This window comes from Atractosteus spatula, chromosome 13 (genome assembly GCF_055471065.1).
Source record: "Atractosteus spatula isolate fAtrSpa1 chromosome 13, fAtrSpa1.hap1, whole genome shotgun sequence".
Lineage (NCBI taxonomy): Eukaryota > Metazoa > Chordata > Actinopteri > Semionotiformes > Lepisosteidae > Atractosteus > Atractosteus spatula.
The window spans coordinates 43728612-43754500 of NC_142718.1; the positions used below are offsets into that span (position 1 = coordinate 43728612).

Here is a 25889-nt window from a genome sequence, read left to right on the forward strand (position 1 = left end):
GTTCCTTCCTCTAGTCTAGGTGGTGTTCCTCAGTGTTTTGTCTGGATTCTCCAGTTTCTGAATCCCCTTTTGTCTGACTTCGGCTCTGTCTGACTAGTTCCTCTGTGTTACTCCTGGTTCTCTCTTCTGTCTATGACCATGTCTTGGATTTCATCATGGACTTCTCTTGTGATTTAGAACTTTGTCTGTTTTTCAAACTTTCTTTGGATTTCGGCAACCTTGTTAAATTCCAGTCTGCACTGGCCTGTCTGAAGGGGCCCCTAAATTAAATTGGTGAAACTCCTCAACCTGATCCTCTGTGTTATGCTGCTGGTGCACAGAATTCTACACTTCAGAGTTGGCTCATACAATTTCTCCATGTCAATAAAGAAACTGCTTTTCTCTTGTTTTGGCTTGACTATAAAGTTCACTGGTTAGTTCAGAGCTCTAGTATCTTAGAATATGGACTCTGTGAGGAAAGAACTCCTGATAGCCCTGATCTGGGAAAAATAATATTTTTCATGGTTTGTTGCCACATTTTAACATTTTGTGTGTCATTCCCTTTATTGATCAGCAGCCTGGCTTTGGGCAAGTGCAGATGTAATATGCTTCATTTGTGTGATCGTTGATGAGTGTGATCTGACAGTTATTCAGTACACATTCATGGATTTGAATTTCCTTGGAAATATTCCCACAAGAGCCTTGAACTGCCCATAACAAGTTACTGTAGCTTCCATTGCGTCAGAAAATGTCATTTTCAGCAACCTGAAACTCTGTGCAGTAAAGAGAGTTGTGTAGTTGGCTGACAAAAGCTGTATGACAATACAAAAATGGGCCCCAGAACTCAGACAGGCCACCAGCAAAAATTAATTTCTCAATGTAAACATTCCAATATCTGCTTTTCTTCTTTAGAAAAAAAACTAAATATATAATATACTGTATGTGGCTTGTAATCAGCCATGAGAATGTGGGAAAGTTAATTACAATTTCCCAGGCATATTTTTAGTTTCAAATCAATTGGTTTCATTGAATTTCTTCCACTTACCCCCCAGCAATAGCAATTAGGAAGGCTACTTGTAAGCATTCCTCTGAGAGGCCAGCAAAATTTATTTTCCCACTGTATAGTCTTGGTGTTTCTGAGTCTTACTTTGTTCGAATCAGAAAACAGCCTAATCTGTTTTCACCGTGACTGTCTCTTGCTTTGTGTATTTTTTTTATTTGAACATAGCACATCATACACATATACAGATAACAGAAAGAAAAATATTTTTCCCCACAACTCACCGCATCACCAGTAACCCCCTCCTAGCCTGCCTCCAGAATAGTGTAGTAACTAAATTTATACAGACCTAACTGCAGCCCCATGCCTCCATTATCCTACCCCAGTACCAGGAACCCAGGTTCCACATAAAGAGTGCATAGAACATCCAGAACCCAGTGAAGCCAGAGAGATTAATATAGAGGTTCCTACTATCCAAATTATCAGACACAGACCAGCATTCAACTGGGTAGTTAGGTGTGCATATGGATTAGTCAAGAAAAAGTCAGCTGGCTCCAAAACTTATCCATATCTGGACGCTCCCAAAAAGTGTATAAAATCATAACAACAAAATAAAGCTCAAGGACAAGAGGGGGCTATGTATCCCATCCGATAGTTAGTATCTCATAATCTCATTGCTAAAAGCAAAGTATTTGGCCTCCACACCGTGGCTGGATAGCTTAAACATGTTAAATAGTTAAACCTAACATACCCATAGCAACCCATGGACAAACAATAGGCAAGGGGATTGGGACAGGTTTCCCATGATAACATTTACTGTACATACTGTATACATTTTAGTGAATCATTCATTTAAGTGACAAAAATAGTTCCTGACAGCTCGTATTGTAGCAGAGACTATCCTCATTAAAAATATGTACTAGCATGTGAATCCCTTTATTCCTGTAAAGTTGAAGAAAGAAATGGAACATATGAAATGTATTTTTCTGGAAAACAGGAGAATGAGAATGCCATGTTTTACTATTGTAATTATGGGCCCAAAGTGCAAATTTTTTACAGACACTGTAAAGAATCTCGAATTCTATGTGGAAAGATCAGATTTTACTCTAGTGGGTGCTGAGATTCAAACAGTCTCAAACAAACAGTGATCACAGAACAAAGGAATACAAATCGAATGTAAAGTCTGGCAGATAGTTCTCTATTTATGGACAAGTTAGCACTAAGAATGATGCTATTAACATACAGTACTTTTCACTCACAAGAGTATCTATGAACATGTGAATTATGACATACAGTACTCAATAGGTATCCATGTGGTGGAAATTAAAACTCTTTGAATGATTTTTCAGTGAAACCTGAAATAACAAGTAGAAATTTCAGCCATATACTGTACTGTATATTACATAAGAGTTTTGTTTAACAGACCTGCAACTAGCCTGGTAGCTGAACGATAGTGGAAGAAAGGGTTTAGCCTTCCTTCCTTAATGAAACTCTTATTGATTTCTCATCCACAGGAATCACTGCCTCGAAGCTAGTTCTTTCTGCTGGAAGTTCTCACATTTCATTTGTATGTACAGTAGTCTGTAGGGAACCGTTATCAAATTATTCTGAAGAAAATCTTGAAGGAATGTATTAGACCAGCACTAAAATCTAAGTTCTCCAATTATATTTTATTGTAGAAATCAGAGGGAAATACTTGTCACTTAATAAATATTTGTTTGTTTCCTTTTCTAAGCAGTTAAAATTAAATGTCCCATCTTAAGGGCAACAAAGGCTGCCTAAAATGAGCATGTCACAAAGTACTGTATCTGGCCAGCAGCCATGTCATCCTGCAATTCACATCTAGCAACCCACTGAAGCTCAGCAAGTGTGAGCCTGGCCAGTACCTGGAAGGGAGATCTCCTGGGAAGAACTAAGGTTGCTGCTGCAAGAGGTGTTTTGTGGGGCCAGCAGGGGGCGCTCACCCTGTGGTCTATGTGGTTCCTAATGCCCCAGTATAGTGATGGGGACACTATACTGTAAAAAGGAACCGTCCTTTGGATGGGGTGTAAAACTGAGGTCCTTACTCTTTGTGGTCATTAAAAATCCCAGGGTGTCTCTCGAAAAGAGTAGGGGTGTAACCTCAGAGTCCTGGCCAAATTTCCCATTGGCCCCAATATAGGCCTCCTAATAATCCCCATCTATGAACTGGCTTCTTCACTCTGCTCTCCTCCCCACTGAGAGCTGGTGTGTGGAGAGAGTACTGGTGCACTATGGCTGCTGTTGCCGTCCCTATTACCTGTAAAGTGCTTTGAGTGTAGTGTCCAGAAAAGCACTATATAGGTGTGCACAATGATCATTATCTGTAGGGAATTGTTAGCTTTCTCAATTATTGTTTTAGGATCTAAAAAAGTGAAGCTGACAAAGTATCAGATATGGTTAACTTTTTAGTTTGAATTTGAAATAGTAACTCAACAGTATTGCTTAAATCCTAATTATTATTATTATTATTTTAAACAGAAGTCATTAACATGGACTGTAGAGAAAGGAAGTACTGTGCATTTTGATTTAGAATAAAACAAAACAGTGAAAAAGTATCTACCTTTCAAACGTTAAAGGAGTGTCCATACGGCTCATAATATATTTTAAGTGATCATGTTCCATTCAAAGTTAAACTGTGACTGCAAGTCTTGAGATGTGGATTTACAACCTCTTAATGGAGTAGGTTATACATCACTCTGCAGTAACATCAAGCAACATCTGAATTTTTTCAAGTTTCATAAAATAAAAATCTTTTTTGATGTATAGTACAGAAGTCATCCAATTTAAGGCCGCTGAATCATCTCAAGGGTAAGCTACTACCTCACTCTGACATTATAAACATGACCATAAATTGAAGTCTTATAATCTTAATATAAACCACACAGCTAGTAATAGTGCTGCAATGCTAGAAAATACAAATATAGGAAAATTAAGGTCTTTGCTGACTGAACTCCTAACAAAATGTTTTGAGTATCTTATTTTTGTGAACTAAACACAATTTAAAGAAACTGATGTCCAATAAGAGTAAGCATAAAATATTCAGATCTAATAATGAAATGGGTATTCAAAATCACAGGGACAAACACACACCAGCTGTAGACAATGTGTTTGGTGTTAAGTTAATGTAGATAACAGCTTTGATGTGTCATGAATATCACACTCAAAGAGTGCAGCAAGTATTTGAAATAATTATCCTTTAGATCATTCATTGTATTGTAAAGCGCATTGTTTAAAAGAAAATCTATTGTGTAGCCAGGACCTGTTTACATCACCAGTTTGCAATTCATCTCAGTCAAAAGCACTACCAGACAAAGGAGGCAGGCCTGTGTGTACAGTATATGGTGAATAACCCATACTGATGTGAAATAATTTTTCAGATTAGAATTAATATCCAACATGTCTTATGGGTCCTGAAGTCATTTACCATTTTTCCATAAGAGAGGCTGCTTTCACAAGCCAGCATTTTACATCATGTTTCAGAATCACCACATATTTTGCATCTGTTCACAACTCTGTTGGGTTTAGGAGCATCAATATACTTCTAATCTGATTTGGGGCCATGTGCGCTATAATAATTAAATCATTCTCAGTGCAGAGAAAGCTTGCTCGTCTAACATCGAGTCGATCAAGGGCAAACCAAATGGTGAGCACAATGAACCTGAACAACTGTTGCCACATGTTCCATTATGATGCACTTAGAATTGCAGGACTGCAACAATCTGCAGGTTAACATTCTGATCACTAATCTGGATTTACAAAGCAGGTGCACTCTGCCATAGTAGAAGAGAATGTTCAGTGAGTGCATGAATGGAATACTCTTAGTTTAGATTTTTATCTGCAGTTAAAAATTAAACATTTGAAGAATGTGAATCGGTTTCCTTCTCATATATCACTCAATAGAATTGTGTGCTCAAGTGAATGTTTGTCCTCATATAATAATATTCACTTGTGAGTCAACTGAAGGACCAGAAACAATGTATTGGAGTTCCATGCCTAGCTTTCCACACAGGGTCAAGAGTACCAGCTACACATCCATTCCATTTATACTGATGGAAAATAGAAATATAACACTGATTCTTTTTAGACTTGAACAAAGAGAATAAGGGGACTTAATACAAGTATCTAAAACCCTCAAAGTCAACCCAGAGCACTTCCTCGGAATAAACAGGATAACGACCTCTCAAGCACCTCAGATGTTCTGTGGCCCTCAGACGATGAAAAGTTTCTTTTCTCAGCTGTTGGCATGTCACCCCTAAATAACCTCTGAACATGCCGATCATTCTCATAATAATTATTACATTCTGTTGCTTTCCAGAGTTTCCCGTGTTGTAATCACTGCTTTCTGAAAGGGATTTATGCAGATGGACATTCTGGGCCCGTATGGGGCCTCTTCTTCACAGAGTCAATTTACTGGTTTGATGTGATCAGTCTGTTGATAGTTAGATCTCACCTTTTCATTCTCAAGGCAGCTTCCTCACAAGCAGATCATGTTTATTATTGATATTAGTGGTGGGGATTTCAATAAATGTCCATAATCGTCTCATTTTGAAAATCTACTCAAAGGAAAACTGAAAATTGATAATGAAAAATGTGGTGATATTTATTTTTTATTGTAAAGAACACTTCAATTCAAAATCAACAAATCTATCTCCTCACTATTTAACATGTAAATAACATAATGTACCCAGTGAGCTGTTGAAGTAAAAGTGAGCCACTTGCCTTTTCATCTTTCATTAATCCATAAACACCTTGTTTTTGCTGCAGCTGGTGGAAGCAAAACATGATTTTCAATAACTGATCCTTTCTTTAGAACCAGTGAAATTCAGCACCCTTACATGCCTTTTTATCTTCCTCAATATCTGTTTTCATTTACTTACTGTACAGACTAGGAAACTACCCCAGGGGTTTGACTTATTGAGTTAGCCTAACTGAGCACGTATTTTAGACTGTTTTAGCCAGGCATGCAGGTTATAGACATCTGACACACCACTTTACTTAGACATCAAAAAAATATTTCCAATAGATCTAACAGTACAGATAATATAGAAAAATACAAAAATAGATTTGGCAACTCTGTGGGATTGATATGGGTTTAATTCACCAGTGAAATTAAATCCGTAGAACAGAAATTTATTGAAGTGCCAATAATTTAGCTGAGTCACTTGGTACAGGTCCAAGCCAAAGCAGAAGGGGTCACGAGAGAAGATCAACACCGCAGCCAAGAGAAAGGCTCTCCAACAGCATTGTTTGGAACTGAGCCTGATGGCAACCCCTGGCATTGTTATACATATATATTATGTAGATATGAAGAAGGACACACATGGAATGAAGAGTAGAATAATACAAAACATCTGAAACTTTTGCCCAACAGTGTACATACTTGCAAATAAAATGCTGAGAATAGCCAGAGTACTGTATGTACCCAGGGTGTGTAATCCCTCCCCCTTAAGGGCGCTCCGGCTCTTTCACATTTTAGTTGATTTTGTGCACCTGCTCCCTGTTCCAGCCTCCCTACAAAAGCCAGACCCTCACTCTGTTCTGGGCTCTGCTTTGGAAGACGGACACCCGAAGGCCCGCCTACCACCGAGTTGCCCTAAGTCCGCGGCTCAAGGGCATTGGCCTCCTATCGGCGTCCTGGACCAGCTGAGTCCGGGACCTGGAGTGCCTGGTCCCGTTACCCTTTTTTATCTCCCCACACCTTCGCCAGATCCCGCTCCGGTTTTTAACTTTGTCATGTCTCTTGGATTGGATCACCCGGCTCTGGACTTTTGCCTGCTCTGGATTTCCCTTCAGACTCCCCTTGGACTGTTTGCCTGGACACGCCCCCCTGAGCACCTTTGCACCTTCGTCACGCCCCCCTGTTCATCTACCAGCCCAGTTCCTCGTCTCCTCCCCGTGTCTGTTCACTCCCTTCCGGATACTGCTGTCTGCATAGGGTCCTGAAAAAACACTTCGTAACACAAGTAGTATCAGACTCTTTTACTCCACTTACGTGCCTCTGTTCCAGAAACCCTAGAAATATTTTGTTTTCTATTTAATATATTCACAGAAATACCTGGCATATTCTGTAATATAATTCAGTTTTATCTTACATTTGCTACAACTTGCATTAATGTGTGTTGTTTTTAATAGTCTTAGAAGAGACAAGCATTATGGAAATGAAAGTCGGAGCAATATATTAGCTTACAGTCTAGTGCAGCATTTCTCTTTCTGATTTGTGTTATTTTCTTGTGTATTACATTCACAATAAAGTTAAATAAACAAGTCTGTGAGTTTAGACTTTGGAAGTCTAACTAGTGACTTTCTGTGCATGAAGGAAACACTGCTAAAAAAATCTCTGATTACTTTTTAGCATTCTATCACCTTGTTATAGTTCTGGCTCTTTTTTTTAATGAGCACTGTAGATACACATAGTAAACTTCCATCAGATTGTATAAAGTGAGAGATATGACATGTTTCAACTTCCACTTACCCATGTGTTTTTAGGATGTACTGTACAATAAACTTCAAATTTTGTTAATAAATTTTTCAATGTCAAGTTCTTTTAAAGAAAATAATTCATTAGAAGCAATGCACTTTTATACTCTTGCTTTTGAAAGTGAAATGAAACTGAAAGTGAATACTGGACTGCTGAGTAAATATAATGTCACACTAAGTATTTCAGAAACTGATGGCCTCTTTAAGAACATTTCTACTGCAGGTTAGTGCATTGCAGTTTTTGACTTTTACAAGTGTTTCAAACACAAGAAACAGTTCTTTATTGAAATCTCCTACAATGCATTACTTGCTTGCCCATAATTTATCATTCTACATGCAGCTCAAGTGATACAGCATTTTTCTCTTCAGATGAGTGCTTCGGTTTTGTTTGTTTATTTCTATCAGGCTTTGACAGAATGTTTTGTTTGCATTACTTTTGTTCAGAGGCATTATGCCATTATGATATTTCTTTTTTGAAGGCAATGTTTGATGTAAAATACTTTGGAAATCTATTACAATTTTCACAGCAATTTGCAACAACAATGGCTTTATAGGCATTTTAGATAGGGGACATACAGTATACAGTAGATATTCGTAGAATTAACGACAAACTTGTTGGATTCAGTTTCGTAAGTGGTTGGGCATAAACTCACATAAGCCTTCTTTGCACCGTAAGGATGTCAGACCCTCACTCCTGGTGTTCTGATTAGATTCCCTTTGAACATATGCCCTTTCAAGTGAAATTAATCAATCTCTTTATCAATCCCGCGGCATCTGGAGCTACAATCATTACCCGACTGCTGAGAAAGAAATGAAAGTGCTAATCGCACAGGGAGTGGGGCTTCAGTGAAAGAAGGAAAAGTTTTTATTAAGTGCTAATCTGGGAAACAATTATTTGGGGTAAGGCACACATGCTAGTGAAAGAAATAGGGTCTGTGAAGAAATCTTAAGAGTCCACCAAGAACATATTTTGGGAATATTTGACACACATTATCAGATATCTGCTCCCCTCCTAAAACCCCACCAGTAAAACTTGCTTATTCTTGCTACAGCTCTCCATTTCCCATCTGTTGAGGCAGTGGAAATTGTTCCTAAAAAAATATTGTTAATAAAATAATGCCCTTCATGACAAGACACACCCAAAAGGCTTGCACAAGAAGTGTAGAGTGGCTGATCCACCAAGAGTTAATCTAAATGAACACCAAAGATTGAAAGTAGCTTTCTGAAAAGCACAGCTTCTGTAAATATAATAATAACTTGATCCTGATGTAGGGAAAATTATAGACTGTAGCTGTATGTTGTTTATAACTTCTAAAGGTCTCTTGACATATACCAGAAAAAAATGAGTCAGGAAAATAAAATTATAAACAAACTCTTTATGTTCATTAAATGAAGACAACATTTCTCAGTAATTTAAATAAATTCAGAGCAGCTCTGAATAAGTCTGTTGGTTTGATAATGAAGGTAAAATCACACACCATAACAACATACAGTAGCAGAAAGCCCACCAGATACATCACAGATATGTCTGACAACTGTCCAATTTATAACTAGAATGCGCTATGTAAAAAAAAAGGCTGCCGATGTTTTTTCAGCATTTTATATCATTTTTCATAATTATATTTAACACTCTTTTGTAAATAAAATGGAAATGCATATGCAGATAAATGTAATTCATACATTCAATATATATTTATCCAATATAGTAATATAGAAATATAGTATCTTTCAAATCCAAACCTATAGTTTGTTGGCTCACAATGCTGGCAGGTAGTTAGCCATAATCATAATTTTAATTATTAAGTATTAATTTCTTAACTAATACATTTTCTTAAAAAAACATTTTTATGACTCTTACTTTAGTTTTTAAAGTATGATCATGATCTCTGCCACTGCTGTCTGGCATATATAATATCAGTGAACGTTTGGCCAAAAAAATGGTAGATAAGAAAGATAGAGTCAAATTAAGACTGATTAAGACAAAGCCTCTACTTTCCTAAGGTTAGAAACAGTTGGTAAAGGCCCATCATCATAATTTTGTAAAGAGAAAGGAAATTGCTTTTTAAATACTGTGATTCAACTGTCTTCTGCTGGTTATCATTCCAGTTCATGATGCCTCCCCATAATTTAGTTTGTCCTTTGGAACAGGTCCAGGACAAAGCAGAGATCATTGCTGAAGATCAGCTCAGGGTCAAGGGAAAAGGTCTCCAACAGTATTGTTTGGAAACGGCATTGTAATATATTCTGTGACTGTAGTTTACTGCCTCTCATGCTAAGGACAGCTTTGCTTTCTGAATTCATCATATTCTCCGCATTTAGAAATGTAAGCTTTTCTCTCACAATCTCTATGTTCAAAATTAGAGCAAAATTAAAATCGGATATGTCACTCAATAGGGTGGAAAGGTGGCTCAATGGTTAGGATTGCTGCCTTGCACAGCTGGGACCCTGGTTTCAATTCCTGTGGTGCTGTCTGCGTGGAGTTTGTATGTTCTCCCTGTGTTTGCCTCCGGGTACTCCGGTTTCCTCCCACAGCTCCAAGACACAATAGTAGGTCACTGGCTTCTGGGCTTCTGGTTGTGGTGTGTGTGCATATCTGTGTCAGTGTGCCCTGTGACTGACTAACATCCCATCTAGGCTGTATCTGCCTTGTGCCCACTGCTTGCCTGGATAGACTCCAGCTGCCCTGCAACCCTGTCTAGCTATTGCTTATCTTTCCAGTTCATAATGCATGCAACCCTTGGATAAAGCAGCTCGAAAAATGGATGGATGGATGTTAAAAGAACAGATTCAGTATGTGGAGCCTTGAGGTGGAATACAAATTTATATTATACTACAGTATATTTAACATATAGGCAAAATTAAATAGCAGTATGAGGCTATTGCAATGTGTAGTTTACGGAATTATTAGCTTTCAGGACAGAGACATCCAGGGAGACTTCGGAGAATGCAGTCAGCTCGTTGAGCACCTTGAGCTGCAGGAAGCTGGTGGACGCCCCATACAGAGATTGTGTTCCCCCCACAAGCAGAGGGCCAGGAGGCACAGAAGCTGCTGAGGGGATCTGCTACCACTGAGGTCTCACAGCAGAGAGGGAAACAAGACTGGGTGGCTGAGCACAGGCAGCAGCGACATGGCAGGGCCTGTGCAGCATACAAAAGAGGCTTCCCCAGAGCTTGCAATGTCCAACCAATTCCAGGCCTTATTCGAGACGGATCAAGGCACTGACAGCCTCGAGGAAAGTAGGAGGAGTGATGGGCCCTAGGAGACCTGAGAGCCTACCCTCACAAATAGAAAGGAGGTAGGGATAGTGGAAAGTTATTAGAGTTATAGACAGTGTAGTGTACACAAACGAAGGAAAGCCTCAGGTGTGGAGTTGCCTGCCTTTCTGCGCAATCCAGTATTACCCAATTGATTGGTACACATACTGTAGACTGTGATAGTATGGAAAGAGCTCTGATACCCTGGTTTCTTTCAAGAAATGGCTGAGGATGAGTTCCTTGGAATGATTTACTACAGTACAAATGGAATAGAAATAGTAAAGGGGCTCTTCCCGTTTTTGGCCGAAGCAAGAAGCTATCAGCAGTTCAGAATCTGTATGGGTTAAGACAGAAAAACAAATTCAAAAGGCTTAATAGGTATTTTCTGAAGACCACCAAATGTGATCATGAGATTACTATGTATGAAAACAGGAAGATATGTACAATATGTAGCAAAGGTGATATAACAGGAAAATTCCAACTTTAAACAATTTGATTGGGATAAAGTGATGAGGAAAATGATACAGAACAAATGGGTAATGACAACTTATTAAACCAGCTTTTAAAAGCACCAACTAAGGAAGTTCCTGTTATCCTAATCTATTAATCTATTCAAAATATAAAAATTGAATACAATCTATTCAAAATCACTACTGAAACAACTGTACAGGGTCACTTTTTTGCACAAAAGATTGAGTGTATCTGCATCTTGCTTCCAGTAAAGAGAATGATGCCCAAACTTTGGCCTTTTTCAAGAGCTGGCTGCACAAAATTTAAAATTTCAATTTTTCAAACTACCACATCAGAAAAATGGGCCTAGAGGCCACCTTGTTCGCAACCTTTCTTATGTTCTTATGTTAAGATCTTTGCCTTAAACATTATTTGAATTCACCAGGTTGATCATTTAGTCTGTAATGTAGGTACTGTAGCAGTTTAGATGCAGCCCAATGCCAAGTTATTGCTAAAAGTCATTCATAAATAGTCATTTATGTCTACTGCTCTTGAAATTGTATGAGGTCTCTTCTGATCAATTTATGTCTGCTTTATTTACAACCATGGCTTGAAGCCATTAGCCATATGTTGTCAGTGTCGCCTGCTCATATTTTAAATATGACAGCAGAAGTGCCAATACACTCAAACACACACCTACACACAAATAGTGTTTCACTGTTTTCTAAAACATTTTCGTTTGGCCAGTTTTTTATTTATTTAAAGAAAACACCTAAACCATGTCAATGTCAGACTGCTGACCATACATATACTACTAACACTCTTACTACTTTTGGCATTACTTTAGTCATGATTACTAATAATATAATTTTATGGTTGTAGTAATAACAGCAGTAGAAGGAAAAGTAATACCTGCTATTCTAGTACAATTAAATAATAAAGTGTGATTATTTTTTAAAAACAGACCTAACACGAATTTAGAGATAGATGGGCCCTTTCTGGTTACAGAAAATAAAATGTGAGAAAATCTTTTTTTATAATACCCCCACCATGCTAATAAACCCACCAGAAAGCATAACAGTAAGCCATTACTTAGTCTTTGAAGACTGTAGGCGGATTACTCCATAAATCATTATATGTGATTTCAGTTTCTGCTGCAATTCTGTCACCACTGTGTTGCCGATGAAAAATCTACAATCTGCATATATACCTACAGTATGTTAACAACCTTGAGCAGAAGCCATGCAGTTGCAGTGATGATGACACGTACACTGTACTACCCTAGTACCACACAGGGTCTCAGGAACACTTCATTGAGACTTAGGAAAGCTATACACTGAAACTTCATTTTATAAAAAAGTGAAAGTGCATTTCTCTTTTAAAAAGTATTATGTACAAATACCAAAAATGGATATTATAAATATGTATATATGTATAAATATGACCTTAGACTCCATGTATGAAGTACCTATGAAAACAAATTAAGGTGTCAATGTTGTTAAATTATGATGTACCTCTAAACACCGTGTTACAGTGATCATTAATATTAATTGTGGTCTAGACAATGTTGGTAAGAAAAAAAAAAGATTAGCAAACCAAATGTTATAAATATATAGTTAAAACAGAAAATTGTAATCAAAGAAAATTGTTAAAATTGTAAAATGCACTAATCAGACCTGGTGTGGTAATTGTGCACAGTAAATGGTGCACAATTTTGGTTGTCACTTAACAAGAAAGGCATCGCTGCTCTGGAGTCCGTCCAGAGGAGAGAAGCTGGACATCTGCCTGGGCTTGAAGTAATTTCCCTCACAGGGTCAAAAGAGAAGTTTTTAGTCTTGTGGAAAGAAGAGTATGAGGGGACTTTAATAATTAAGCCTTTACTGTGCCATGGTGGTAACACACCAAATCTGTTAAAATATATGGCAATTTAAATGGGTTTTGTATACACATAAAACAAAATTTGATTACATTGTTTATTACACTACTAACAATAGTGTAGTTGAAGTAGGGAGCTGCCTCAGCATGCGTAGGCTACAAAGGAACAAGTAAAGATTTATTCCTGCTGAAAAGAGAAGAAAGGAAACACAACGTTTCATCCGAAGAAGGCACCACAGCCGAAACATTGTGTTTCCTTTCTTCTCTTTTCAGCACGGAATAAACCTTTACTTGTTCCTTTGCAGCCTTCTTGTCTTTTCAGTATGCAAGACATTGTGATTTACAAGAACACAGGAAAGTTTATAAAGTAGGAGAGGCCATTGGGCTCTCCCGTGCACGTGGGTGTTATTGCCAACTGCTTGAAGGGCCGGCTATTTACCCAGGACCCAAAGCATCAGCTTCACCCACAGCACACGGCCACATACTGCAGCTGGTTGAGACTCTAAAATCCTTTTCCTACTTGTGTCCACTAGTCCAGGCGTTACTGCTGATCCTGGAGAAGCCCATGGAGTTGTGTGTACTGCTTCAATGAGCAATCTCAATGCAGAAGCACTGTGATGACACACCACGAGATGTCTTAGCCCAGGGTACTGAATGTCTAAGGCTAAGATAAAGGTCTGAAATCACAGCTCTCTGCAGCGTGACAGGTAAACACCCTGGATCTGTCCTACCTGTTTTCCATGTGTAGTATTTATCCTTTGGATCTTCTAGGTCTGCCTTGGTCAGTGTTGCCACAAGGAACATGGAGAGGAGAAGATACTTCCAAACCAGCCATTTACAGGCACCTGCTCCCGAGTCATCATTTAGAAGCATAGTCCAGACCATTGACTTCCGTCCCTTTCTTACTCCTGCAAAAGCAAAGCACAGACGTTAAAGGAGCATTGGGCACGTATAAGCATTCCCATAATAATATGCAGCATTATTCAAAAAGAAAATCTTTAATGGCCTCAATTTAATATCTCATCTGGAGGAGAGCCCCTGCTGCAGCACAGTGTCCCCAGTCTCCATACTGAAGCATTCGAAAATGGTCTAGAGAACAATTCCACCTACTGGTTCACCAACATTGCTAACAACAGCAACCTGGGCACTTACCACATCCACTCTTCTACTGTATTCTACTTTTTATGTTTCATGTATCAAATATGGTATTTGTGATATGTGAAATGTTGAACATTTTGTATTCTGTATTAATGTGTGGGGTGCTCACTCTGTTATTTCTGACTTGTCCCCCAGGCAGGATGTCAATTTTCAAAATTCACTGTCATTTTATCAATACTTTACCACTGAAGCTTATCTGTTTCTACTGAGTTTTAACATACAGTTTACGTGCATCTTCTACTGGCCATGATTTTGAGGATGCTAGCAGCTGAAAATCACATTTGAAGGTGAATTTTTCTGTCATTCCTCTGATCAATGATATTGACACACTGCAGCCTGAAATGTGCCCTTTTTCTGGAACTGTGTGTATATAAATTGAAAGAAAAATTGGTCAGAAATGAGAGATTTAGAGCTATAAAAGCCAATAATAACATTTAAACGTTGTGTGCGCAGCAGAAAAATATTTTTTTCAGTCTCCCTCTATATACCGTATACATGATTAAAATATTTCAACATGATTCCTAAAGAAAGCCAGCTGTTCCTAACAATTTCCAAAGGCTGAGTTCATTCCAGTAAATGAGATTCTTATCCCTTTCCATTCAGTGAATGTCACCGCTGGCTGAATCTGGTTTAGAAAACACTTCTATCCCTGAATGCAAACAGGGCAGAAACAATTCCTCAGAGCCTGGTCTGAAGTAAATTAAAGTACCTATGCTAAACTGCTGATAGGTTCGAAACCCATTCCCTACTGGTTCACATAGACCAGGCATTTATGTACACAAACATATGCCAATTACATACTTATGCTTCTTCAATGCCAGAGAGCACATCAGGCATATTTCCTAAAGGATGTGAAACTGGCAAGTGTACAGTTTCCCATTTTTACCTTATTATACCTACATAGCTATTTCTTGATTGTTTCTTACACAATGTAAAATTTCACTATATAATGGTGTTTGATAACTAATAACATCAATAAGATCATTTGAAACAAAAGGATAGCATTGTTATTTCACTGGCATCATTTGTCATTTGGTTTTATTTTGTTCTGTGTACTGTTCCTTTAACATTAATGGTGTTCTAATTCAAAAGGATGATTAAACATGATTAACCATGGAGAACAAGACAGTTGTTCAATAAAGCTCAAAATGAGTGAGAAACCTAAGATTAGTCATTCATATCGGTTTTCTTCTAAGGCCCATGGCAAAGAGGAGGGATGCTGCTCTGTCTTTTCAATATGTCTGAGCAAAAAGAACTGAGAACTCTTTAATTTGCTTATTTCTATCTAACTACAACAAATCAAACTTGTTACTATTCCACCAAGAAACAGATATTATAAGAGAACCAGCACAGCTTTATGAATTCTGCAAAGCATATTGCGAAAGCTGCATTTAGTCACAAGATCACACATTGCAGTTTGTCAAAATCTGATAAAATTCAGCATGCTCACCTCATAATAGTATGCGAAACATTCACTCAGGGATGGTTTCTCCGTGTCTGCCCCTCGGTGAACAGGTGGTCACAATAATTAATGTTTGATTATGGTGATGAAACAACCACTAAAGTACTGTTGGTGGCAGCTTTCCATTTGTCTCCCCACATCAAGAGGGACCTTCCTCTCCACGCCACAGGCCTGTGCCAGATTGCTGCAGCAGCTATGATGGCATCCATTTCTGATCCTGTTAACCCAAGAGCTTCTACTTTTTTATTCTTCTGCCTAGTTATTTGTTCAATCAGCCCATTTTCTGTGTGGATGGAATATCTGGGATTCTCATTACAGTACCTTTCTGCGTTTTACCCCCTTTTTTTCTTCCTACTTCATTTGTGAATTTGGGTTTCCATAGAAACCATAGAATCCAGGAGGACATGGAGGCCGAAAAACACTAAAAAATGAAGGATCAGTTTCAAGAATTTTTCAACTTTAAAAATTTTTTTGAAGAGTTAATTGATTACATTATTTAACACAATACTTTTCTTTTAAAGAAGTACAGTAGGTGGTTTTACAGAAGGCTGCTCTACCTAAAAAAAAGATCTCACTGTATATTAACAATAAAAATAAATATGAATAAATCTTAAAATGTAATGTTGTATTACATTTGATGTCTTTAATATTTCAAATGTGTGTATTTAGCAGGAATTCAGAAAGTTCTATTAATAAGAACAGCTCTAGTTGTATTGGGAAGAAAATGAAGTTCATATATTTTCTTCAGAAAGGTAATACATACCAGGGTTCAGAAGTCAGAAGTCAGGGTCAGAAGCCCACTGGATTATAGGAGAGGATTTAGACATTATGCACCACTACATCTGAGGCGGTTAAGATACCGATAGCCATGGTACATTTGTATCATTTGTTATTTGTATATCTGTAGACACAAGGGTTTTTCAATAACATTTTGGTTATTTACCTATTCCCATGTCACAGTGTCGGAAAGGCTGATATTTAAAATAATTCCCCATATTTGGAGAAAAGTAGAAAGATTACATTTCGCCCTTGTTATGGCTCCAGAACAAAAGAAAGACTTTGGTGTAATAAAGCCATGCAGGAGTGATATGATGCAGTGACCATATTTGGCACATATAGGCTATATCTTCTTTCAATTGCACACTGGATCACAAAATTTTTAGATGTTTTAAAAATGAAAAAAATGAAAAACACTGGGATTCCACTGAAAAGCCCATCTGGCATGGCAGGTTTCTTGCACATGTTTATCAGCAGAAACTGATTCTGGTCTCATGGCAGTGTGGGTTTCAGCTTATGGTGCTATAAAAATGAGCTTCTGTTTTTCTTCCTCTTCTTTGTCATCTAGTATTATCTTTTTCTTTTCCCATTATTTCTATTTGGTTGACTGTTCTATTGACTGTTCTTCACTACATTTCATGGTAGTTAATGTATAAAAATGAAAAAGATATATTTGGTTCATGTATTTACAGATTAATGGTATCCTACTTTTGCATGGGTTTATAAACAATATTTTCTCCTACTTGAAAAAAAGAAATCAGCCTGAAATCATCCTGACACCCACGCACAGTCTTTCCATGAAACACATGCAATTTTATTGTAATTTTAATAATTTTATTGCTTGCACTTGCATATTTTCTTTGTATTTACAAAAAATGAGTAATATGGAGACTTTGAGACTTTAGCACTCAAAATGTGGTTAGAAAACAGCTGAGAAAGTGGTTCTTTTATCCAGAGTAGACAGCAAAGCTGTTGCACCTGTTATACTGTAGGTTGTGAAACAGAGTGCATACAAACTACACAGTGCAATAATCCTTGCAAGAATAGTACAAGTATATATATGTATTCACACACTCGTGTACTTAAAACATTAAAATTGAATGTTTAACCCCAGACTGTGGAACTGGAACCAACATGTTCTGAACGCAGTCAGGCAGTCAGTGCAGCATCTCCTTACAGTGTAGACGAAGAAGGCCCATGTCTCCAAACCCTATTGAAACCTATTGTATACAAAAGTAAACTAGAATCTCAAAATAAAGGAGAAAATATGTCTTTAACTTCAGTTGGGGATTTTAGTTTATAGGGGTATTTCAGAATGTATAATGACATTCAGATCCAGAGCAGTGCATCGTTAAGTTAAAATGAATTAGGGTAATTTTATTACCTGAATTGGAAGGCAGACAGTCATCCCTTGTACTGACTGCAAAATGTGCAGATTCCCACTTCCTTATGGCAGCCTTTCTGATAAGATAACTGACACTCTTTGCAGATAAACACAGACTTGTCTTTCTCCAGATGCCTCATCCAGCAGCTAATCCTCTGTGACTCCCCTCTGGAAGATCATCACTTGAAAGATGTGCCGGTCAAATCATCCCGACAGCAGCCAGAGATAACCCAGTGGCAATTGTTAGGTCAAGTAGTCACTGAATGAAATTCCTCCAGGGACGATTCCAAAACTACTGAAGCTGAGAAAATAGAGAGAAAGGATTCAGTGAGGTTAAAGAACAAATTTAATTCTCCCCACAATAGTTTTCTACCTTATTTCGGCAATATGAAATGGAAAAATACAGTTAAGTTTCCTGAAAGATGTGTCTTGCATGACAGTTCTGAGAGTGGTAAAGGGCTTCAGTCCCAAATCTATTGGCATCCATTTCTCTTTCTAAATTCCTTACATTAAGCACTTTCATAAACTAAAGTGCATTTTAAAATTATGGAATAAAAAGGCCTTTATTAATCTTTTCTTTAAAATAATACTTTTGTATTCTTAATTTATATATAGGGTAAAAATCACTAATTTTTTCAACAAATGACCTCGAGAACAAGAAAAGTTTTAAAACGTTTTCATTTTATCTGTTATTTCAATTTTAAATGACTTGTTATTGTTCACAAATAACATAGGTTATACAACCCTTTAATCAAGAATTGCTAATCAGAGCTGGTAATCGACGTGGTTCATTAGCAAAAGTCTGATGCTAGAACAGTGGAGGTACAGTATCCACCAAACTGAGCACCAGGCCATTCTCTCCCCTTCACTCGGGCAGCCCCTGCACCGGCAGCAGGGACGGTAGGCAGTTCTCACTGACAGCAGTACAAGTCCACTATGGTCATTCTTTCAGAGGAAGGCAAGGATATTCTGGCTGACCTAAACCCCCCAGCTCAAGCAGCACTGGGCCAGTGGCCTGGTGGAGTCCTGGTCACAGCTGTTTAAAACATAATATTAAGACTAAATGTCCCACCCGGTGTTCTCAACAGGTACTTTAAATGGTAAAGTCCTTCGAAATATTATTATTTTAAAAATTCCAAATACTATTGACATGTCTGCTTATAAAACTAAATTATTTGTATACGGCAAACTGTAATATATTGTAATACATGTGAGACGGTGCACATATAAATGTTTTAGGACACTGACCCTGTGTGGCAGATTTAAATGTGCACGCTAATTAATAATAATAATAATAATTGCTTACATTATATAGCGCTTTTCTGGACACTCCACTCAAAGCGCTTTACAGGTAATGGAGACTCTCCTCCACCACCACCTGTATGATGCAACTGCAGCCATAGTGCACCAGTACTCTCACCACACATCAGCTATCAGTGGGGAGGAGAACAAAGTGATGTAGCCAGCTCAGTGATTATTAGGGGATTATTAGGAGGTGATAGTTGGTAAGGGCCAATGGGAAATTTGGCCAGGACACCGAGGATTTACATAAAATTAAAATAATATGTTGCAGATGTATAAAATGTGTTTTAACAGTTGACATTTTAGGTTTCCATTTTCATATTCACCACACCCACGACTAGAATATTTAAAGCAGGTAAACAGCAGTACTATGTCATGCCATTTACAAATATGTACAACATTGAAAAAAAGTAAATAAAGTAAACTTAAAAATATATATATTTGAGACCTCAACATCTAGGGAATTTATATAGTTTTAAAAGTAGTCTACTATAAAAAGATGAAGACAAATGTAATTTTTTCTGTCCTCAGTTTTCCCACTGTTAAGGAGATTTGCTTTGTAGCATCTGCCCATGTGTGCCAAGTGGTCAACAAGCCCAGTTGTGTGTAAATAAGCTCTGAAACACAAAGCCAGGCCGTAGGGATTGTGCGTACTGCATGGAAACCACCCATACATGGCTCCTCAGCGCTGGGAGGGTTTAGGGCCAAATAACAAAAGGACCATTTAGGGATTAGTTTACCAATTTATCTTTATCAAGTCTGTCTTATCAATGTTTTTCGAACTGGTATACATCTATGTCAAACACTTGTACTGGTTATTCTTCCCGGCTGACATGCAATTACTACTTGTCTACGTTAGGGCAAACCCGCCCTGGGAATACAGCCCTTACACTCCCTGTTTCTATTAGCCCTCACTTGGCCTGTGACCGCTGCCTTCCAGAGTCACTACCCTTCAAGTCTTTTCGAACTGGCGCTGTTTCCCAGGGAGTTATCTCTTTTCCATTAATGCCTTGTTTCATTTTTTCCTGCTTTGTGTTTTTTCACCACTTTAAAGGATCTCTGGAATAAGGTTTATTGACTTAAGGGGAACATTTCAGCGTCACACACTTTAACACTGGTTCTGATGGGCAGTTCCACCAAATTTGCATAAGATCTTTAAAATGTTTTTCTGTTCCAAAAATCAGAACTAGTGTTAAACACGGGTTAAACATGCTATGCGAGTTGTAATACATCATAATTACTGGTCTAAGCTTGCAAAGGCGATAGTACTATTTTTACCACATATTATTCTGCCACTAAATGACAGTTATTTCAGTGTCCTTTAACACACAATTCTAGATATAATGTTTGCTTAAATCTGTGCTTAAATGAATCAAAGAAACTGTTGCTGAAAGCATCACAACCAAACACTGAACTGAGTTAATCTTTCTACTATTGACTTTTTAAAGACCTTGACGCAAACAGATTTTATGTGTTCTGTAGCAACTGTCAAACTATTACAGTATGTAGCCTTATGGATATTAAATTGGCTTTTCAGGATGTCCAGATGTAAAATATATAGTATATACTGTATATAGTTCCCCATGCTTAAATTCAATTTTGAAATGACCTAATATTAGGTTTCACTTTTGACAGTTTAATTTGTTCTTAAATTAACATAAGGGACACCTTCTATGAGCATGATACAGAAAACAAATGCTTTATGAACACACACCAGAACCAGTGGAGAAATTCATAAGCAAAACGTAATTAAATAAGCAATAGTATTTGTTGTGAATATCAAAATAATTATCTCCTTGTTGTCCCTTTTTGAGTTCTTCATTTTAAAATATATTTAATAGCTTGAACAAGGTAAAAACCATAAGTTAAAATTACAAAAAAAATAAATAAGACTTCCTACAAACATGAAGCTTGAAGTTCAATTTTTTTACATTTCTATGCTAATTTTCTTGTTTAGAACCCTTCCTTCCATTTGTTTAAAAAGGTAGTAGGTAGGATTGTATAACTCATTTATTTGTCTTATAGAGCTATAGTGATAGCATACACTGTGGTGCAGCCTTCCAGTAAGGACACATTTATCTTTTATGAAGTAAAATAAATCAAAAACTAGAGAGCTGCAGAACTGAATTTCAGAACAGGACAATACTTTGTTTAGATATCCCTCTGTAAGTACAGTTTTAAAAGATATCATTGCCTGTGGGAATATATCCAATTTATCTCCTGTCACTCCAAAAGCACACTTTATCCAATATCTGTGAGCCATACATTGCCGTGTTTGCTTATCATTGCTGCCCACTTGGGCCAGTATTGGGCTGGTAATACTGCTAAATAAATCGAAATAATAATCGGGTGTCAAAATAATAAATCAATAAAACATTATACATATTAAAGTTACAGTCTCATTGCTTTACTTGGACTAGCCTACCATCAATGAACACTGCTTAATTCAGCAACCAGTTGCTGAATTACCATATTACTCAGTTTACTAATCAATCCATTATAAGCAAGGTTAATGTGTTCATATTTCTGTTGTCCAAATTATGTTAAACTACAGTACTCTTATCTTTAGTGTTGTACCAGTCTATCTGGGCTAAATAACACATATGATAAATAAATTAAATGAACTTGCCTATCTGTATTCTTTTAATGCTATCTCAATAACAAACATTTAATGGCAGTGCGTATAGTTTACAGATCTGCCTCATGGATATTTTTGGTAAAATGTACTTATTTGCATGTGTTGTTAACTTTAAGCATTTAAGAAATTAAGCATTTTAGTATAACTTAACACAGCAATTTATATTCCTCTCATCACAGGATTTTACCTCTTTTAGGGGTCTTTTTGAATGATCTCAATACAATTTCGCACATTTACCCAAAAACTGTAGCTTTTAAGGCCTTGGTTAAACTGCCACCTCTTGTGAAATAAGATTGTTGCTTTTTTTACATTTCTTTTGCAAAAGCATCACTGAGTCCAAGTGAAGTGTAACAATAAAGTCTTGGGTTTCAATACTACAATTTGAAATCCCAAAAGGAAGGATGAGACTAAAAGGAAGGATGAGATGAGTGCTAATACAAAAGACCTTAAAAATAAATTTTATGGGATATCTGCTTATCTAAAAACATTTATGTGTTGTTTTTCTTTTCCATGTGTAGATATAGGCAAATTGGAAACAAAGTGAAATAATGAGTTTCCTTACAGTTTGTTTGCTCTGAAATGACATTCATGTTTGCATCTCAGTGGAATACCAAAAAAAAATACTCCTAAGTAACACAGAAGAAATGGAATCTGTCATGAATCTGCTTTAAAGGTTTAAAAAGAGAAAACAAACAAGATAGTATTGCCCAACAAGGTCAGAGGATAAAACTCCTGTCAGGCCTGCAAAGGAAAAACTTCTTGTCATCTCTGAATTTAATTGGATGCTCTTCACTTCCTGTGTGCATGTATCCAGGCTAGAACAGCCACACACAAGAGCAAAGAATACTGTATTTTGGAAAAGGAATTGAAGAAAAAATATTTTATCCAGTATTCTAATTAAAAAGATACCTATACATGAATTAATTTCCAGTCCACAAGAAAGAAGACACAGTACAGACCTAATTAAACTCAGCCTCCGAGTGAGGAAAGAAACTACAAATTGTGCAAGATGTTCCATCTCAGTGCCTACCCTAGTTAAACAGTTTATAATTAACAAAATACCTTGAACTGGCACTAATACAGCAGTCTCAGCTGCAAAGTGATAAGAAAGCATGGAGAATGCAAATACTCAGAAGTGCTTCCTGGTGGCAATATGGAGAGGAGGGGTTATTTTTAATCAGGTTATGGTGGCTGAGGTTCATTGATAAGGCAGACCATCAGTCTGTCCTCCACCTGTCTCGGACAATCTGAACAGCTGTCCCAGCGGCTTAGTGGATTTAAACTAGGAGCCTTAGTATAATACATCTAGCAGTGGCATATGAAGTGAAGCTTATTAAAGTTAGTTCTACATGTAAACAGTCCAAAGGGTGTGGAACCAGGGATGAAATTGAAGGTTGGAATGGCTAAACAGTTTCGTTCCAGATGTATTTCAATCACATTTTCTCTGAAAGGAATTTACACCATGTTTTATTTACCATTTTTACATCATTAGTGTTACTCCATCGTACCGCAAGTATTCTGAAAGAGCCTATTAGTTTAATTTTTTACAATGTGCTATTCATTTTAAAGTTACAGATTTACCTGTACTGTGTGTTTTTCTTTTCATGCTGAGTTTTCAAAAGCCTGGCTATTTGTCTCAGCTGTTGTGCATGTTTCATTACAGGAATATGCATTGCTATACTTCGCAAACTTTCATATGTCCTTGTCAATAATAGATCAGTCTGCTGTAGGAAGACAAAACATTGCCAGTTTTGAAGCCAGCAAGCATACCAACTGCTGTGTAAGTGCTTTGACATAGTATATAACACAGTGTTACGTCCCAGTGTGGTCCATGCGTTTGTTATGTTATTGTAGCATCACACGGGGCGCTTTAGCCATGTGCACGCAAGGCGGGCTGAGAACAGCGCCTGGGGGCGGGACTATGGGACTGTATATAGTGGGGCGGAGGCTGGGAGACAGCCTCTTCCCTTAGTGTCTGTGTGTTAGTGAAGGTGCAGCTCTGTAACCCCTGTCCTTGTGTGTGTACCTTTCCCGGTTCAAGTTAATAAATGCCTTATTCAATCCCATTCCCTGAGTCCCATGTCTGCTCCATTCCGTACCGAAACCCATGGTTGTTACACTGGTGTCAGAAGCAGGAGGATGGACAATGAACGGCCATTGATGTCGGATTTGGAGAAGAGCCGGTTCCCCCAAGTGACCCCCTAAAGCACCTGCTGGGGGCGAGCAGCAGCTCAGTTTATTTGGTGGCCCACTCAGCAGTGGAAGGATCCTTTCTTATGTTGCCTCAGGCCATGTGGTAGGAAGGAGACGCCAGACCAGTAGGGTCCAGCCCGCCACCCCCGCACCAGCCGGCGTCGGTGCAACCGAGCCGATATAATGGGGAGGTCCCATGGCAACTGTTTGAGGCCCAGTTCCAGATGGTGGCCTGGGCAAACGGCTGGTCTCAGGTGGAGATTGCGGGCCACCTCGCCGCTGTCCTGGAGGGGAAGGCCTGCCAGGCGCTGCTGGATGTACCCGGGCACCACCAATACAACTAAGCGGCAGCGGCGAGGGCGCATACCCACGTGAACCCGAGAGCGCTACATTATGTTCCACACTTCCTGACTTTGTTTGTTCTCCCTTCCAATTGGTTCATTAATTCACCTTTGGAGTTGTGACGTCATCGTCAATCAACTCTCGACCAATCAGAACTCGGCTTATTCAGTATTTAACTTGGAGGTTTTCAGAATGAAGGGGCCTTTCGCTTGACTTCGCTTCTGCTCGGCTCGGCTCAGCTTCGTTTCGCTTTCGTTTTGCTACGACTTCGTTTCTCTCCATTTTCATTCATTTCCTTTTGTGTGTGTTTTCATATAGCTTTGGCTTTGTTGCTTTGTGTTCGTCTTCTTGTACTTTCGTTTGTTTATGTTTATCCTGTATTTCACCGTTAACTTGCCCAGACGTATTGTATCAACCTCTGTGTTCTTTTGTACCCTGTTCATTCTGTCTACTCTCGTTTTCCCATATTTGTATTCGTAGTTCACTTGTGTATTTGTGTGAACTCTTGTGTTTAGGGTTAGTTAAGGTTGTTACATTCTACACACATAGTTGGTCTTTGTATTAGTAACACTAGTTTAGGATGGGTGAGTGCCTTTTGTCTTGTATGGTTTTGGGGAGTCAGTGAAGGTTAGCCAGGGCGTTAGAAGACGCTGAAGACCAAGTGTTTCGGGTTTTGTTTTGTAGTTAGGTCAGCTTTCCCTAACTTTATTAGCCAGCTCCATTTTGTTTGTGATTTTCTTTTCTTTGGTGCCGCCCTAGTTCCCTTTCCCTGTGTGTTATTGTGTCCTATTTATGTACCAGTCACTTTATTCACTTATCCATCCTAAATATTACACCCCTTTACCTCTAGACACTTGGGGTCGTAACACACAGGGTGATATATTCGTGAATATCGGTAGACTTCCACTATAGAACCAGTTTATTCTGTATTGAAACCCGCAATACATTTGGTGAAATTCCCTTTTTTACTTAATACACAAATACTGTATTTGAAAACAAGCCTGTTTATAAGTATTACATGTGTGTACTGTATGTAATTACTTGTGGGCTCTTATTAATTTAAATATACAGTATATGAGTCTAATCATGTGCTTACTACATAACCTACTGCTGTTTTATGGATAACTTAAATATCTAGAACAAGTAAAGAGTAGATTGGGGTGTCTTTCCAGAAATGCCCTGCAATACAACAGATAACAAAGATAAATATTTATTTTTTTGGAGGACTAATTGGTTAAATAAGGAAAACCTACAGTACATGACAAACAGATGTAACAGCTATGGCAGAGGACAACACAAAACCCTATTTTGTGCTTGTTTTGAGGTTGCTCTTTAGTTACAGTAAGGCTGAGGTTATTTGGAGGCAGATCTGTGAGAAGCCCAGGGTGTGGTCCTGCCTCCCACCAGCACCAGGAACAAATGGATTTCTGATGATGAATGGATGGTGCTTTTGGAGATTAATGAACATCACACAGAAATCTCTATATCAATTTACATTTACATTAATACATTTATTTTTTAGACCTTATTTTCTTAGACCAGAACACTGCTTTGATTTCAGTGGTATTTTATATCT

At 37.9% G+C, this 25889-nt stretch overlaps 1 protein-coding gene across 1 annotated transcript in view; it reads right to left on the minus strand.

Moving 5' to 3' along the window:
* The window catches only part of thsd7ba (thrombospondin, type I, domain containing 7Ba), a 162011-nt gene extending 144129 nt beyond the window's left edge, over positions 1-17882 (minus strand). The window contains exons 1-2 of the mRNA XM_088930773.1: positions 17839-17882; positions 13789-13965 (exon numbers count right to left, since the gene is read on the minus strand). Coding sequence (XP_088786899.1) covers positions 13789-13942 — 154 coding nt within the window. The 5' untranslated portion in view covers positions 13943-13965; positions 17839-17882. The remainder of the gene's footprint in view (positions 1-13788; positions 13966-17838) is intronic.
* Positions 17883-25889: the final 8007 nt, after the last annotated feature.